The sequence below is a fragment of the Oncorhynchus mykiss genome, chromosome 12, assembly GCF_013265735.2.
Source record: "Oncorhynchus mykiss isolate Arlee chromosome 12, USDA_OmykA_1.1, whole genome shotgun sequence".
In the NCBI taxonomy this organism is placed as follows: Eukaryota; Metazoa; Chordata; class Actinopteri; order Salmoniformes; family Salmonidae; genus Oncorhynchus; species Oncorhynchus mykiss.
Window position 1 is genome coordinate 38,716,991 of NC_048576.1, and position 16,643 is coordinate 38,733,633.

The window sequence follows — 16,643 nt, forward strand, 5'->3', positions numbered from 1 at the left end:
AACTTTCCAACAAGTTAGTTTGGCAAATTTCTACCCTGCTAGAGTTTCCCTGGTCAACTAAGTGCTGTTATTGTGAAGTGGAAACGTCTAGTAGAAATAACTGTTGAAGCGAAGTGGTAGGCTGCACAAGCTCACAGAATGGGACCGCTGAAGCGCATAGTGTGTAAAAGTAATGTCTTCACTTGCAACACTCAATACTGAGTTCCAAACTGCCTCTGGAAGCAATGTCAGCACAAGAACTGTTCGTCGGGAGCTTCATGAAATAGGTTCCGTGGCCGAGGAGCCGCACACAAGGCTAAGATCACCATGCACAGTGTCAGCTTGAGTGGCTTAAAACTTGCTGCAATTGGACACCGGAGCAGTGGAAACGTGTTCTCTGGAGTGATGGTAGTCCGACGGACGGACAAATCTGGGTTTGTAGATGCCAGGAGAACGCTACCTGCCCTAATGCAATGCCAACTAAAGTTTGGAGGAGGAATAATGATCCAAGACCAGCTAAACTAATCCCTACTATTGTGACAATGAGTTGTCATAATGCTGATTTTAGGGGCACTGGCAAACACAATGTAAGTAACTTAATGTACTCGGGGCAATTAGGAGGGCATCTGTTGCAAGCTGTAATCATGAGCCTACAAACCAGAGTTACACTGAGGCGGTGTGGAATAGTAGGAAGATCACTTTATGAAGCTCACCCTGCACTATCAGCCCCATGAAAATAATAAGTCTACCTCTGATAAGCTTCCCAGTAAAGCATTAAAAACAATCAAGGAACCAGAAAATATGGGCTATTTTTAGCACTTAAAATATGTAGCCTAAGAAACGAGGTCCATGAAGTGAGTAACTTGCTTGTAACACAGGACATTCACATTCATCTCTGAAACTCCCTTAGATAATACCTTTGATGATACAGTGGTAGCAATTCATGGTTATAACATCTACCGAAAAGACAAATGTAAATGCAGGTGGTGTTGCGGTCTATAATCAGAACCACATTCCTGTAAAGCTTAGAGAAGATCTGTTAAATACTGTTGAAGAAATGTGGCTACAGGTTAATCTGCATCACCTAAAGCCCATTCTTGTTGGAAGCTGCTATAGACCAAGTGCTAACAGTCAGTACCTGGATAATATGTTTGAAATACTTGATAATGTATGTGATATCAGAGAAGTATATTTTCTGGGTGATTGAAATATTAACCAGCTATCATCAAGCTGCCCACTCAGGAAAAAAACTTAACTAGTGCCTGCAATCTGGTTCAGGTTGTCGGTCAACCTACCAGGGTAGTTACAAACAGCACAGGAATTAAATCACCGACATGTATTGATCACATCTTTAACGCTGCAGATATTTTCTTTAGAGCAGTATCCAAATCCATAGGATGTAGTGATCAAAATATAATAGCCGTATCTAGGAAAACTAAAGTGCCAAAGGTTGGGCCTAATATAGTGTATAAGAGGTCAAACAAGAAGTTTTGTAGTGATTCATATGTTGATGTAAAGAATATTTACTGGTCTGTGGTGTGTAATGAGAAATCAGACACTGTACTTAACACATTTATTAAACTACTTATTCCAGTTACTAATAAGCACACACCCATTAAGAAAATGACTAAAAACTGTTAAATCCCCTTGGATTAAAAAATTGTATTGAGAGGGATAAGGAAAAAGGTAAAGCAATTAAGTCTGGTACAAATGTACTGCAAATTAATAAATCATGTGACAAAACTAAAAGGAAACTACTGTGAAACAAAGAAATTATGTAAAGAATGATGGTAAAAAGCTTTGGGGCACCTTAAATTACATTTTGGTAAAAAAAAAAAAAAAAGCCAACTCGGCTGCTCCGTCAGTCATAGGATCAGATGGCTCATTCATCATAAAGCCCACTGATATTGCAAAATTCTTTAAGGATTTTCATTGGCAAGATAAGCAAACTTAGGGATGACATGCCAGGAACAAACACTGACAGTACACATCAGATCAATTTATGAAAGACAATAATTGTACTTTTGAATTCTGTAGTCAGTGTGGAAGAGAAAAAAAAGTATTGTTTATCAACAATGACAAGCCACCGGGGTCTGACAATCTGGATGGAAATTACTCAGGATAATAGCAGACGATATTGCCACTCCCATGTGTCACATCTTCAATTTAAGCCTACTAGAGAGCGTGTGCCCTTAGGCCAGCATTGTAAATAAGTATTTGTTCTTAATTGACTTGAATAGTTAAGTAAAAGGTTCCATAAAAAAAAAAAAATGTATAGTCACTGAGCTCTTCAGTAAGGCCATTCTACTGCCAATGTGTCTATGGAGATTGCAATGGCTGTGTGCTCAATTTTAATCACCTGTGAGGAACGGGTGTAGCTGACACCAAATCCACTAATTTGAAAGGATACATACATAGCGAACCATACACAGTGTACCTGACATTCTATTAAAAGGAATCACATGCTTTTTATCTGACAGGGAACAGTTGTAGGGGTCTCGTTGAAAACAAACTGAAAGCCATGAGTTCGGTTAAAAACAGGTTTTTCCTGAGATTCCAACAGATGACAGCAGTTGTCAGGAAAATCCTTCAGGCTACGGCTGACTGCTTTCAACAGCATAGAACTTGTATGAACAAGTCTGATTAACTCTTAATTTTAAGATTGACAGATTTTAATTAACTATACAAAAATGTGGTAAATATTTTTTAAATTGCAGTTGGTTCTTTCCTCCAGTTCCAACTTCTCAAACTGGCAATTAACTGGCAATTAAACTTTATTACACCAGGCACAAGAATCTTAAGACTTTTCGAATTAGCTCAACCCATAACCACACTTAAAGTAAACCGGGCCCAACTAAACCACTCCTTACTCAAACATGTGTCTAATGACAACGCTGTGATTAATGGTTATGAACATATTTAACACAAACGTTGTCTACTACAAAAAAATTTGCTTAAGTAAAAAGTATAAACAATATGGCACTTACGATAGACGCAAAATAACAAGCTCAACATTCATTGCATGATGGAGTATAAACCAATATAATCATAGTAGGGAGATCGCTCGATAACTGGTCCATCGCACTTGACTTTCGTTCAATTTCTTTGTCGCCACATCTGACAGAAATTGAGCAGTTGAACATATACTGGGAATCAATCTGTGTTTAGAATTCAGGCATAAGGGGGTTGGTAGCTGGGGGTGTTTAAGAGAAAGCAGCGGGCGTGTGGCCCCTGCGTATTCTGCCAGGTAGCAGAGGGAAATCCTCGGGCAGGAGAGCGTGCTCTCTACAGGTGGGACAGGTGCTCTGCTCCTTCAGCCACGATTTAATACACTAGAGGGGGAAGGGGAGAGGAAAAGATAAGTGGTAGAAAACGACTGACCGTCAAACCAATCCCAAAAGCTAGAACAGGAATTCCCAGTTTCTGTGTTCTACTTGCCCTAAATAACAGCACTGGGCAAACTCAGTTGCAGACTACTTAAGGGATGAAGTGGCCTTACCTCTCTGTGGAAGCTGTGTCTGCACTCCAGCACACACAGGTCCTCCTGGGACATGTCCTCATGGCAGATGATACAGGGATCCTCCATGTTCAACTGTACAAGACACACATACATCAGAATCAAAAAGTCCTTGTAGTACACAACAGCAAACCCTACAATCTACGCACTATTTAGGCTTCGGCATCTGTACATCCATGTTATTGTCTGACCAGGAGAGTCGAGCCCTGCTGTCATTACTGTGCGCGACTCAGTGTGAAGTGCAAGCTGAACTCACCGCCTTTGACTTGGAGTGTCCTTGGGCACCCACACTCTTCCAGACATGGGCGGGGGGTCCAGTAGAGTGGACAGAGGCTGGAGAGTCAGAGCGCGAAGGGGGCCCAGCAGTGTCACCCGTACCAGCACTGCTCAGCTGCTCCTGGACACACACAAACACGTTAGTTCACATGGAAGCCAACAGTTGTGGGCATATTTTAACCTAGGAGTGAACGTGAATAAGGGCACGATACGTTTTCAATTGATGCTTCCATTCAATATACTTTGAGATCCCTTTAGTTCAAAATCTCACTAAACATAGTGATAAAGATCATCCCTGATTGAGGGGATACAGAACTAGCGCAAGTATGAAGACATTTGCCAACAGGTGTAGTATGGTCCTAGTCCTTGGTGCAGGTTACTTTGGGGCTCTTACTCTGGTGGAGTCCTGGTGGTCAAGGATGAGCTGGGCCACTCTGTTGATGACCTCTTGGTAGGACAGGGAGTTCAAGCAGCCTCTGTTGGCCGTGCGCATCTCCCCAATGAACTTGGACAGCACAGGCCTGAAATGACAAATCAGCATTGAATACTAGAGCGCTCGTACACCCATAATAGCCATTTGTGTGCACACGTTTGTTACGTTACCTGCTATAGTGAGGGAACATGACACTGAGCCGATCTACGATTCTATCGTACACATTGGTGGGCTGTGGGGCCGGTGGCCTGGAAGCCTGGTTCGGCCTTGTGATAGGACGGTTAGTGGTAGCACTAGCTGGAACTCGAGCCATACCGGAGGGCAGTGCAACACTCTGATCCATGGCTGGGGCAGGAGGGGCTCTAGGCAACCCCGGGTGACCGTAGAGGGGGGCTCTCATGTGCACTGGAGGGCAAGGGAGCTGCTGGTGAGCCTGGGGTGGGAACAGCAGAGTGGGAGCCGGTTAGTAAGACCACTTGATAGGAGATTACAACGGAAATGTTCCAAAACACCTTGACAAACTGACATGGGGCAGAGGTAAAGCCTGGTGAGATGGTAGAGCTGTGTGTACATATAGAAAGTGAGTTCTGTTCCTAACTCAAGGTCTTTTTCAAGCAACATTGACTAGATTGTGGGCCACCCCACATAAGAGACATCTCTTCCCTGACAGAGCTGCTCTGCCTCTAGCTAGCTGCCTGCTCTGACCCCAGGGACCCTCTAATGGGGAAGTGGAGCCCCAGGACCTGCCTGCCGTGTAAAGCCTGCACAGCATCTCAAGCCTGGCACCACTAGGGGAAAGCTCAGGCCTGGGGGAGGGCGGATGGATGGGACAGATGGGAGGCAGAGGGGTACCAGGGACAGGTCTTCCTCTGGGACAGAGTATATCTGGGAGAAGCAGGGCACCACAGGCCTCACTCATCTGACAAACAGCTTCAAGGTATAGGCTGAGAATAGCCAATGCAGTTTCAAAGCATGTTACTAGGTGTTTATGGTCACAATAGCACTCATACAATTGTATTTTTAAAAACCCGACATATGATGCTGAGCTAACATGCTGTTTGTCAGAATGGACAACAAAATAAAGACATCAGAAAAAGTAAACCTTTGCTAAACTTAAAGTCTGGTTGTGCTGCATCTTACCGGTACAGGTGGGGGCCAGGGGGCACTGGGGACTGCAACTGGGGGTAGAGTGCACAGCCTGGTCCCCCTCTTCACCTGTTCCATCTGATCCTGGTACTGTGCCTGTGGAGAACAACAAAGCTGTCAAACACAAACAGACCAGCCCTCAAAAGCCTGTGCACCTTATGTCCAATGTCTTCTGTAATGGTCACATTGGAAATGGCATCCCAATAGTTGAATCTGTGTTTGTTAGCATTGTTCTTTTGTACCTCAGTTGAGCGGATTTTCTCCTCTGCTTCTTGAGCACATGCTATCCAAGCCTCTGTGGCTGACTGGAGAATTTGGGAAGGTAATCTGAGGAGGATGAAGGAGAGAAGAGATTGAAACTGCTAAACTGGTTCTGGTGACAGCATGCAAGTGACTCTACGGGCCCTCGGTCTGTCCTGTGTTTAGTGTTACCGACACCTACCTGGGTGAGACTTCCTTGAGTTTGGCCAGGATGGCCCTGGCATCAGACAGAGACCTGTAGAGGCAGCGCAGGCCGCGGCTACGCCGGTTCTCCAATATAGACAGCTAGGGAACATGTCAGTTGGGAAAGAACATTAGAGCTACAAATGGTATGAGAAACACTCACTACCCACACAAACAGAATTCTGAGGAACATGCAGGTATCTCAACATACACATTCAACCCACATACCTCTGCTCCCTGAGACCTCCTAGTTGCCTTGGCACACAGGTCTCTGCACCGCTTGATCTCATCCTCCAGGCTCATCTTCTCAGCAGCTGACTGGTTACTATGGGAAAGAATCACTGCACATTTAACACAGCAGCAGCACAATGCTCAGAAGAAGCACAATGCTCATACTCATCTCATTTGTACATACTGTACCCGATACCATCTACTGTATCTTGCCTATACTGCTCTGTACCATCACTCATTCATATATCCTTATGTACATATTCTTTATCCCCTTACACTGTGTACAAGACAGTAGTTTTGGAATTGTTAGTTAGATTACTTGTTATTACTGCATTGTCGGAACTAGAAGCACAAGCATTTCGCTACACTCGCATTAACATCTGCTAACCATGTGTATGTGACAAATAAAATTTGATTTGATTTGATTTGATTTGATTTGGAGTTAGTGCCATGTTAACCTAAATGCCACTCATTAGGACACATGTGAAAACACTGCAGGTGTTGTGATGCTGCTGTGTTTAGAAACATGTCAACATGCCTCAGCTCCAGGAAGTTATTCAGCTGGGTCTCATACTCCTTGTTCTTCTTGTGGATGTTCTTAGAAATGCTGTGGAAAATGAAAACAAAAAGTTAGAATCAAAGTTTATTCGTCACTCTCACCTATATAGACAACCAAATGTGCATTTATCAATGACTCCAATGAAGATCATGTTGAAGGTCCCTTTGACGGTCACCCATGGTGCCCATTTGGATATACACAGGGCAGGGCTAGACAGCGTTGGCCATACCTCTCCTGTGACTCCGCCAGCTCCTTTATCTCAATCTTTAAGGCCTTCAGTGTTTCCTGATTCTCTTTCTTCTCCTGTTGGTCCTTCTTCACCTCCTCCTCCAGCTTCTGCTGGAACAGGCCCAGCTCTTTATGGATGATCTGGAACACAAAACACCATCAGTCACTGGGCAAAACATCATGGAACTCTTCCGCCCACACTAAAACGGTAGTTTCAACTGCTCTTCCAGACAGTAGGGTGAAGTGTTGCCCATAGACAATGATCTTGGGTCCGTTTTGTATTACTCCACTAATGATTAAGGTTAGGGAAGCTGATCATAGAGCTCTACCTAGGGAAACTTCACCCTGAGCCTTCCACACCAGTATGGGAGTCCTCCTTTCTACCTGTATTGAATGGTTGATTTCCTCTTGCTCTCCTTCTAGGGCAGATATCTCCGTTTGGCGTCTTTGCTTCACAGCGCCGTAATCCTGCTTCATTTGCTGGATCTGCTGCTCAAACTCTGCATTACTCTTCTCTTTCTTGTTCATGTCTCCCTGGAGCATGGAAACAGGAATGATATGAGAGGTCAATGAAAGAGCACACTAATGTATTAAGTACAAAGGCTTATTAGGTATTCAAAACTCACATTATTCCCTTCAAAAGGCTCATAAGGCTCCGTGTTAACAGCCACTTCACTCAACGTGTCACAAGTTACTACCTATAGAAAGGAAAAAAAACGAGACATTATATTTGGCCTTGTGATCGGTGATCTTAGAAACTTTCAAATGGAGTGAGGACAATCCCCCACCTGTACTTCCACTGCAGTCTTTCCAGGTGCCTTGGCACCGAGAACAGGAGCATAAACAGTCTCACACAATCCCTGTTCATCCACGCCGCTAATATAAAGGTCAAACGCCTCAAGGTTACGTGGATCATGGTTATTATATGACATGTCCTCCGCTCTCAGAGTTCCAATGGCACTTGCTATTTCGTTGGTAGGCGGAGCTGGTGGAGCACCAAAAACAGGTAAAACATATGGGCTGGGGAGATTGGCGGTCACCTCAAGATAGCCAGTGAATTCAACCGGGTTAGGCCGCACATTAATGATGGCAAAAGGCTCATCATAATCCCTAGGTCCAGAGTCATGAGAGTTTGGGAGGAACTCCATAGCAGAAGGGTTTAGAGAGAGTCCATTGGGGATATCCCCTATGAAGTCTAGATTGTCCATTCTGTGAGTGTTGGTATCCTGCAGTGACACAGCGTGCTTCATGAGGCCCAGGAGGTTGTCGGTCATGACGAAGCGCAGCGACTCGAGGAGGAAGTGCTCAAGGCCACCTGCCTCCTGGATCTTCTGCTGGGCATCAGGAGGGAAGTTGTCCAGCTCACCGACCAGCAAGGGGTCCTGGGCCCCTAAGGGACCGTACTCTTCCAGGATCTGGGCAAAGTAGCTGGGAGGAAAGGCAGACTTACAGGTTAGAGGAGCCAGAGTCCATACACAAGGATCAGCATGACATCTGAATACACAACCAATACATCAGGTTATTGCTTGGACTTGTGCATACTCAAGAGTCATTGACACAAGTTATAACACACATTTTCTGCAGACTAAGACCCTGTTGTCCAATACCCAAAGGAGAAATACCTGAGGCACTTACTCGTACAAACTCTCCTTAGTTGGGTCAGGGTTGTTGTCCAATATTCTATTGTAGTGGCTACTGCGACTGCCAATGTTGTACTGTCCCTCAAACTCTGCAACCTGATTTCGAAGATGATTGGGAATGCTGAATGGGTCAGTGGAGTCAAGGAACATTCTGCAGAGAAATTATGAGCTGGTGAGAACAATGTGGGGGTTGTCAATGGGCAGACTTAATGAAGACAGTGTTCTACAAAATAGGTAACTTACAAAGAGTCATGTAAAAAATCCTCGTCGTCCTCCTCTCTTGAGGTACCACCTCTCATTCCCGACAGGACAATAACGGACTAAGTAACAAAATAAAATTAGATTGGATGTCCAGAAAACACACAATAGCCTACATTTCTCTAGGTTAAAGGCTAGAGTTACACAAAGCAACTTTCACGTCACTTGCAACTGCAACTAAAATTGCATTTCAAAACAACTTTGCTATTACATGAAGCAACTCCAAAGCAATTAAAATTGCATCCAACAGCCAATCAAATTGAAGCTGCTTGTTTGATAACTCTAAACTCAACCCATGCGATCTGCTGCATTATATCATGTTTTCACAAATTAGTTTATCCAACTGTTTGATTATTCTAACAGCAAGGATATAGAAGAAAAACAGCCTGTACAACCAACAGCTAACTAAGCTAGCAAGCAAAGTTCATGGTGGACAATCTGCTTAGGGAGATGTTGGGGTTCACGTCAAAATTAAGACTGCTAAACCATGTCCAATAATTTGTATACATCTCCTGTTCTGTCAACCCTGATCAGTTTTTGCTGCACAGCACTGAAAGCGGTGTTAACGTAACTGGGTCAGAAATCCAAACCTTCGAATGGTTCATGTGACAAGTTTGTTTTGATTGGCTGTTGCACGCAACTAGTTGCAAAAATGAGATGCAGCCAAGTTGCAGGGGTGTGTTTTTCCGAAGCAACTCCGTTGCAAGCAACTAAAATAGCGTGGAAGTTGCATAGTGTAACAGCCTAAGTCCTGATGCTCACCCCCTTTGGCTCCTTCTGCTTTTTTTTGCGGTTTCTGTTCTTAGTCTTAATAGGAGAATTCTGAAATTGAGGGTTTTGATTATTAGTATATTATGCCTTACGTCAAATGCAACATTAAGACAGTTGGCTTTAAAAAGGAAATTATAAAAATGTGGCATCCAACAATCAATACTTACAATTTCATTTTCAATCCCTGTCTTTTTAATCACTAAACAATGCCCGTCTGAAAGAGGTGGAAACAGTTAAGTTAACACGGCTGGAAACAGAAACAAGAACAGCAGCAAAACTTACTGGAATGTTTGCTTCAAGTGGACCTTTCCCCTGGTAAGGAAGGTGTGCAGATCCAAATGCTTACCCATTAATTCAAAATAGTCATCCAGCACAGTGTGGCAGGTGGTGTACTGGTCTCTGTGCTCCTCCAGAGTCCAGATAAACAGCCTCATTTCCTGGGAAGGGGCCTGCTTCAGGTACTCCGTTAGAGTCAGGCCTAGGCGGCTAAAAAACTCAGGCATGGTCCCAAACTTCTCTATGAGCATGTCCTGCAGGGGGGCAAAATTGAGCAAAGGAGCGAGATCAAGCTGCTCCAGGTGGTCTGCATAGCGGTCAATGAACAGTGCAGCTGAATTCAGACCTGGGGAGATCAGGGGAAGAAAGAGAAAATTAGCCAAGCTGGCCCATAAAGCATAGAGTCATGCCCAATTGTGTTGCGGCTGAGTACCTGAAGAGAACCAGTAATCTAGTGGTGAGAGGGTACACAGGTATACAGCTGGGGAGGTCAGCATTGCCCTTCAATACATACGTTGAAAATGCAAATGTGTGCTGACCTGCGCTGTTCAGTTGGTGGGCCCAGTCGTGCAGCTTGGGGCTGGTGACCAGGCAGCTGCTTAGGCCATGGATAAAGACACGGGCCCACACCCGGTTCTTCTTTTCCAGGAGGAGCTCTACAACATCCCCCAGGGACTCCACCTGCCTCTCAGTGTAAGAAGTGCCCAGCTTGTTCCCCTTGATCTGATCCAGGTCCATCCATGGCTTAAGGTTCTCCATCAGGACAGAGATGTTGTGGCTCTCGGCCCTGAATAGGTCTATACGCTCACTGATCTGAAGCAGAACACGGTCCCCGTAAGCTAGCCAGGCGGGGGATGAAGCTGGAGAAGGGTGTTCAACAGTTAGAAACTGAGGATAATGTGACTAAGAGAAACTGGTGTGGTCAGAACAACATTTGGAAAGTAACAGTGATGTGGATTGCATCATGCATTTATACTGAACAAAAATATAAATTAAACTACTGACGAGTTAATATAAAGGAAAATCAGTCAACTTAAATTCATTAGGCACTTATCTATAGATTTCACGACTGGGTAGGGCCGCAGCCATGGGTTGGTCTGGAAGGGCATCGGCCCACCTACTTGGGAGCAAGGCCCAGCCAATCAGAATTATTTTTTTTAGCGTACAGAAAGGGCTTTATTACAAACAGAAATACTCTTCATTTTCATCAGCTGTCCAGGTGGCTGGTCTCAGATGATCTCACAGGGGAAGAAGCCAGATGTGGATGTCCTGAGCTGGCGTGGTTACACGTGGTCTGTGGTTGAGGCCAGTTGGACATACTGCCAAATTCTCCAAAATGGATGTTGGAGGTGGCTTGTGGTAGAGAAATGAACAGCAAATTATCTGGCACAGCACAGGTGGACATTCTGGCAGTCAGCATGCCAATTGCACACTCCTTCAACTTGAGACAACTGTGGCATTGTGGTGTGTGACAAACCTCCACATTTTAGAGTGGCCTTTTATTGTCCCCAGCACAAGGTGTACCTGTGTAATGATCATGCTGTTCAATCAGCTTCTTGATATGCCACACCTGTCACATGAATAGATTATCTTGGCAAAAGTGTTCACCAACAGGGATGTAGACATTTGTGAACATTTGAGATAAATAATATTTTGGGCGTATGGAACATTTCTGGGATCTTTTACTTCAGCTCATGAAACATGAGAAAGACTTTACATGTTGTGTTTATATTTTTGTTCAGTGTAGTCACATCTTTACATCCTTTAAGGGTGATGTCATTGAAACAGGTTCCTTTAGAAAGGAACATGATGAATGTACATCCGGAGGAATATAATACATGTAAGGTGTGTACCCTTCTGTTCTATGACAATGGTTTCCCCGTTCTCCAAAGGTATTTGATCATTCTTGGCTTGCGTAGACAGAGAAGCATCTTGCCTATGTTGCTTCCGCCTGAGTTTACGATCCTCTCTGGATTTCAACTTCTTGAGACTGGCAAGCAAAATGAAAAACATTGAAAAGATAGAAACAATTGTGATTGTGTAATAGTACTGCCTTGGTTAAAGATGTGCTTGACATACAAATTGTGTTGCCTGTTCAGTAGGCAGTCTGATAAAATTAGTTGGGTATGGACATTAACTTGAGCACAACAATATTATTTCATCTCACCTTGTACATTTCTGATTTACTCTCAATGTTGCTTTACCCATAGGTTTGTCAATAGATGCTTCAAACTAAAGACAGAATACATACATTAGCGTGTTCTCCAAATTTGCAATGACTTTTAATAATGTGACAACTTTAGAAAAATTCCTTACCTCACATTTGACAAGCCCTGTTGAACCATAGATTTTAATATGACAGATTCTACCCTCACAGTCTGGAGTAAAGCACATTCCCTGCAGGAAATCCTGTGGGTAAAAACAGACATGAGTATACCAGAGGCAAGAGTAACGTAAAATAAAATTGGTGTGCACTTGACCGTTGTAAATAGATGTTACCTTTTCATTCTTATCAGAGAATGCTGTTGCTTTCAACTTCTTCCAACAGTTGATATGGTACTCCACTTTGCAACTTTGACAGCAAACCATCCGAATGAAACCCTATGAGTAAAGACAGCAGTTTGAGTGCTTAGTGAACATGTTAGAGGTCTGACTTTCATGGAGGCAATTTAGGTTGAACACATTTGCCTTTAACCTTAAAATCTGGATCTGTGAAGTAGATTTCTATTTTGGAATGTCCGTGGCAATTCTGATGCCGACAAATGGCATCTGGTTTAGGTGGAAATTTGCACATCTCTATGGATTCCTCTAGCAGCTCCTGGTTTGGGGTTAAAATAAAACAGAACAAAATCTAAATGACACTAAGCAATGACATTTCCTGCCTCATTTCAACAGTTGAGTTGACCCAAACCCAAGTGAGATCAATGAAAACATACCTTGAAATAGTCCAGCTTACTTTCCTCAACAATAACTTTAGTAGTGGGCCAGGTCAGTTTACCAGGCGTTATCTTTTTCTTAACCATTTGCATAGAATCAGAAAACTGTTCCAGAGCAAGTGGAAATCTACAGGGGTGGAGGAAAAAAACATGTCAGTTTACCCAGTGATGTGCAGCTAATTTCAGCATGATCTATAAGTATTATTCCATTTGTATCTACCGGTTCTCCTTCTGATATGCCTTTCCAATGCCATAAAAAACCAGGCACTGAAACTTCCTCTCTTCAAAATGTTTGATCTTTTCAAAGTCTTTTTGAGCTTCAGCAAGTTCCTAAATAGGAAAAAACACATTAGTACAAAGCCTGATGGAGTGCAAATTTGATTTGCAGACCATATCAAAAACACTTCAAAAGCAGTAACATTAGCCTCCCTTTGTAGCTAGCTATCACAGAATGTTTCTCACCTCTGGTTGACCAATCTCTATCAGAGCTGAGGCATGGCCATAAATCAGCACAACTTGGTCAAGAGTACAGAGGCCAAGTTCCTGGGGAGAAAAAAAGAAAAGTTAATCAGCTGCTAGCTAACTTAGACCACTGCTACACTACATGACCAGAATTGTGGACACCTGCTCGAACATCATTACAAAATCATGGGAATTAGTTTGGAGTTGGTCCCCCCATTGCTGCTATAACTGCCTCCACTCTTCTGGGAAGGTTTTCCACTAGATGTTGGAACATTTCTGCAGGGAACTGCTTCCATTCAGCCACAAGAGCATTAGTGAGGCGAGGCACTGATGTTGGCCGATTAGGCCTGGCTCACAACTCAAATTCATCTCAAAGATGTTTCGATGGCGTTGAGGTCAGGGCTCTGTGCAGGCCAGTCAAGTTCTTCCACACAGATCTTCAAACTTTTTCTGTATGGACTTCGCTTTGTGCACGGGGGCATTGTCATGCTGAAACAGTAAGGGGCATTCCCCAAACTGTTGCAAGCACAGAATCGTCTAGAATGTCATTGTGTGCTGTAGCGTTACCACTTCCCCTCATTGAAACTAAGGGGCCTTAGACTGAACCATGGAAGAAAAAAATAAAATAAAAACTCCAAACTTTAGTAGGCATCACGCATTGCTGCAGGTACGGGTCTCATGGCATCCGCCAAACCCAGATTTGTACAGCAGACTGCCAGATGGTGAAGCGTGACTCATCACGCCAAAGTCCAATGGCGGCGAGCTTTACACCACTCCAACCGAGGACAGACCATTTTTACGCCTCAGCAGTCCCGTTCTGTGAGCTTGTGTGGCCTACCACTACGCGACTGAGCTGTTGATCCTAGACATGTCCACTTCAATACCAGCACTTGGAATTGATTGGAAAAACCTGCTAGCTAGTTAAAATGGGTTGGTTAGCCATCTAAATTGTCAAGACTTGGTTGTAGAGGAAATAAATAAATATCTGCTTCGCACTTTTGAGAACGCGCACCATGGCTTCACCGCCACATCTGAACAAGGTCTAGCAATGTTCTCTAAAACAAAGCCCAGCGATGTACTCATTCTGCCAGTTACATTGAAAAAGTGTCTTAGAACAGAAGCAAATGGACAATAGAAACTCTTGCTACATTTGCGTCTATTAGTTTCTAACAAATACACCCCAGTTTCCAGTTATGCTGCACCCTTCCTAATGCACACCCCATACACGGTGCATTCGGAAAGTATTCAGACCCCTTCCCCTTTGTTACATTAGCTTTATTCTAAAAACGATTAAAATCTCAATCTACACATATTACTCCACAATGACAGTGAAAACCGGTTTACAAATGTGTAAAAATAAAAAGCTTAAATATATATTACATTTAAGTATTCAGACCCTTTGCTATGAGACTCAATTGAGCACAGGTGCATCCTGTTTACATTGATCATCTGAGACATTTCTACAACTTGAGTCCACCCGTGGTTAATTCCACATTTGGAAAAGCGCACACCCACCTATATCTATTAAAAAAATAATGTAAGTACCACAGTTGTCAGTGCATGTCAAGCAAAAACCAAGCCATGAGGTCGAAGGAATTGGCAGTAGAGCTCCGAGACAGGATTGATTCAAGGCCCAGATTTGGGGAAGGGTACCAAAACATTTCTGCAGCATTGAAGGTCCCCAAGAACACCGTGCCCACAATTCTTAAATGGCAGAAATTTGGAACCACCAAGACTCGTTTATGGTTTATTCCTAGAGCTGATCGCCCTGCCAAACTGAGCAATCAGGGGAGAAGGACCTTGGTCAGGGAGGTAACCAAGAAATCAAGTGACTGACAGAGCACCAGAGTTCCTCTGGAGAAAGAACCTTTCAGAAGGACAACCATCCCTGCAGCATTCCACCAAATCAGGCCTTTATGGTGGAGTGGCCAGACAGAAGCCAGTCTTCAGTAAATGGCACATGACAGCCCGCTTGGAGTTTGCCAAAAGGTACCTAAAGATTGACCATTAGAAATAAGACTATGGTCTGATGAAGCCAAGATTGAACTCTTTGCCTGAATGCCAAGCATCACATCTGGAGGAAACCTGGCACCATCCCTACGGTGAAGCATGGTGGTGGCAGCATCATTCTGTGGGGATGTTTTTCATCGGCAAGGACTGGGAGACTAGTCAGGATTGAGGGATAGATGAACGTAGCAAAAACAGAGATCCTCCAGAGCGCTCAGGACCTCAGACTGGGGTGAAGGTTCACCTTCCTACAGGACAACAACCAAGCATACAGCCAATAAAACACAGGAGTGGCATCGGGACAAGTTTCTGAATGTCCTTGAGTGGCCCAGCCAAAGCCCACACTTTAACCCAATCGAAAATCTCTGGAAAAACCTGAAATTAGCTGTGCCCCGAAACTACCCAGCCAACTTGAGGCTCTGCAGAGAACCTCGCCAAATACAGGTGTGCCAAGCTTGTAGCGTCTCACCCAGAAGACTTCGAGGCTGTAATCACTGCAAGAGGTGCTTAAACAAAGTACAAATAGCCAAACTGCCCCTGGAAGCAACATCAGCACAAGAATGGTTTGCCTGAAATTCATGGGTTTCCATGGCCGAGCAGCCACACACAAGCCTAAGATCACCATGCGCAATGCCAAGTGTCGGCTGGAGTGATGTTAAGCTCGCCGGTATTGGACACTGACTGACTTTTGAAATTTACTCCAAAGAACACGTTTCCAGTGTCTGGTGTGGCCACCAGGTGCATTAAGTACTGCAGTGCATCTCCTCGTCATGGACTTTGCCAGTTCTTGCTGTAAGATGTTCCCCACCTCTTCTCTTCTACCAAGGCACCTGCTAGTTGCCGGCCATGGCAAAACACTGACATTCCTGTCTTGCAGGATATCAAGCACAGAACGAGCAGTATGGCTGGTGGCATTGTCATGCTGGAGGGTCATGTCAGGATGTGCCTGCAGGAAGGGTACCACATGAGGGAGGAGGATGTCTTCCCTGTAACGCACAGCATTGAGATTGTCATTGCAGGCAAACTCAGTCCGATACTGTGACACCACCCCAGACCATGACGGACCGTCCACCTCAATCCCGCGCCAGAGTACAGGCCTCGGTGTAACGCTCATTCCATCGACGATAAACACGAATCCGACCATCACCCCTTGTGAGCCGAAACCTCGACTCGTCAGTGTAGAGCACTTTTTGCCAGTCCTGTCTGATCCGGTCTGGACGGTGGGTTTGTGCCCAACGTTGTTGCCTATGTCTGATGAGGACCTGCCTTTACAACAGGCCTATAAGCCCTCAGTCCAGCCTCTCTCAGCCTATTGTGGACAGTCTGAGCACTGATGGAGGGATTGTGCGTTCCTGGTGCAACTCAGGCAGCTGTTGCCATCTTGTACCGGTCCCACAGGTGTGATGTTCAGATGTACCGATCCTGTGCAGGTGCTGTTACAGTCTGCCGCTGCGAGGACGATCAGCTGCCCATCCTGTCT

At 44.4% G+C, this 16,643-nt stretch overlaps 1 protein-coding gene across 3 annotated transcripts in view; it reads right to left on the reverse strand.

Moving 5' to 3' along the window:
- Positions 1 to 1,538: 1,538 nt before the first annotated feature.
- The window catches only part of ttc3 (tetratricopeptide repeat domain 3), a 34,363-nt gene continuing 19,258 nt past the window's right edge, over positions 1,539 to 16,643 (reverse strand). For all 3 annotated transcript variants that reach the window (XM_036937529.1, XM_036937530.1, XM_036937528.1), the window contains exons 19-46: positions 13,157 to 13,237; positions 12,915 to 13,024; positions 12,695 to 12,821; positions 12,454 to 12,576; positions 12,258 to 12,359; positions 12,075 to 12,167; positions 11,926 to 11,990; positions 11,612 to 11,748; positions 10,298 to 10,618; positions 9,829 to 10,104; positions 9,650 to 9,696; positions 9,474 to 9,533; positions 8,697 to 8,773; positions 8,449 to 8,604; positions 7,602 to 8,241; positions 7,440 to 7,511; positions 7,198 to 7,347; positions 6,815 to 6,954; positions 6,565 to 6,633; positions 6,024 to 6,120; positions 5,794 to 5,897; positions 5,594 to 5,678; positions 5,346 to 5,447; positions 4,376 to 4,638; positions 4,167 to 4,293; positions 3,753 to 3,893; positions 3,479 to 3,571; positions 1,539 to 3,311 (exon numbers count right to left, since the gene is read on the reverse strand). In XM_036937529.1, coding sequence (XP_036793424.1) covers positions 3,183 to 3,311; positions 3,479 to 3,571; positions 3,753 to 3,893; positions 4,167 to 4,293; positions 4,376 to 4,638; positions 5,346 to 5,447; positions 5,594 to 5,678; positions 5,794 to 5,897; positions 6,024 to 6,120; positions 6,565 to 6,633; positions 6,815 to 6,954; positions 7,198 to 7,347; positions 7,440 to 7,511; positions 7,602 to 8,241; positions 8,449 to 8,604; positions 8,697 to 8,773; positions 9,474 to 9,533; positions 9,650 to 9,696; positions 9,829 to 10,104; positions 10,298 to 10,618; positions 11,612 to 11,748; positions 11,926 to 11,990; positions 12,075 to 12,167; positions 12,258 to 12,359; positions 12,454 to 12,576; positions 12,695 to 12,821; positions 12,915 to 13,024; positions 13,157 to 13,237 — 3,987 coding nt within the window. In that variant the 3' untranslated portion in view covers positions 1,539 to 3,182. The remainder of the gene's footprint in view (positions 3,312 to 3,478; positions 3,572 to 3,752; positions 3,894 to 4,166; positions 4,294 to 4,375; positions 4,639 to 5,345; positions 5,448 to 5,593; positions 5,679 to 5,793; positions 5,898 to 6,023; positions 6,121 to 6,564; positions 6,634 to 6,814; positions 6,955 to 7,197; positions 7,348 to 7,439; positions 7,512 to 7,601; positions 8,242 to 8,448; positions 8,605 to 8,696; positions 8,774 to 9,473; positions 9,534 to 9,649; positions 9,697 to 9,828; positions 10,105 to 10,297; positions 10,619 to 11,611; positions 11,749 to 11,925; positions 11,991 to 12,074; positions 12,168 to 12,257; positions 12,360 to 12,453; positions 12,577 to 12,694; positions 12,822 to 12,914; positions 13,025 to 13,156; positions 13,238 to 16,643) is intronic.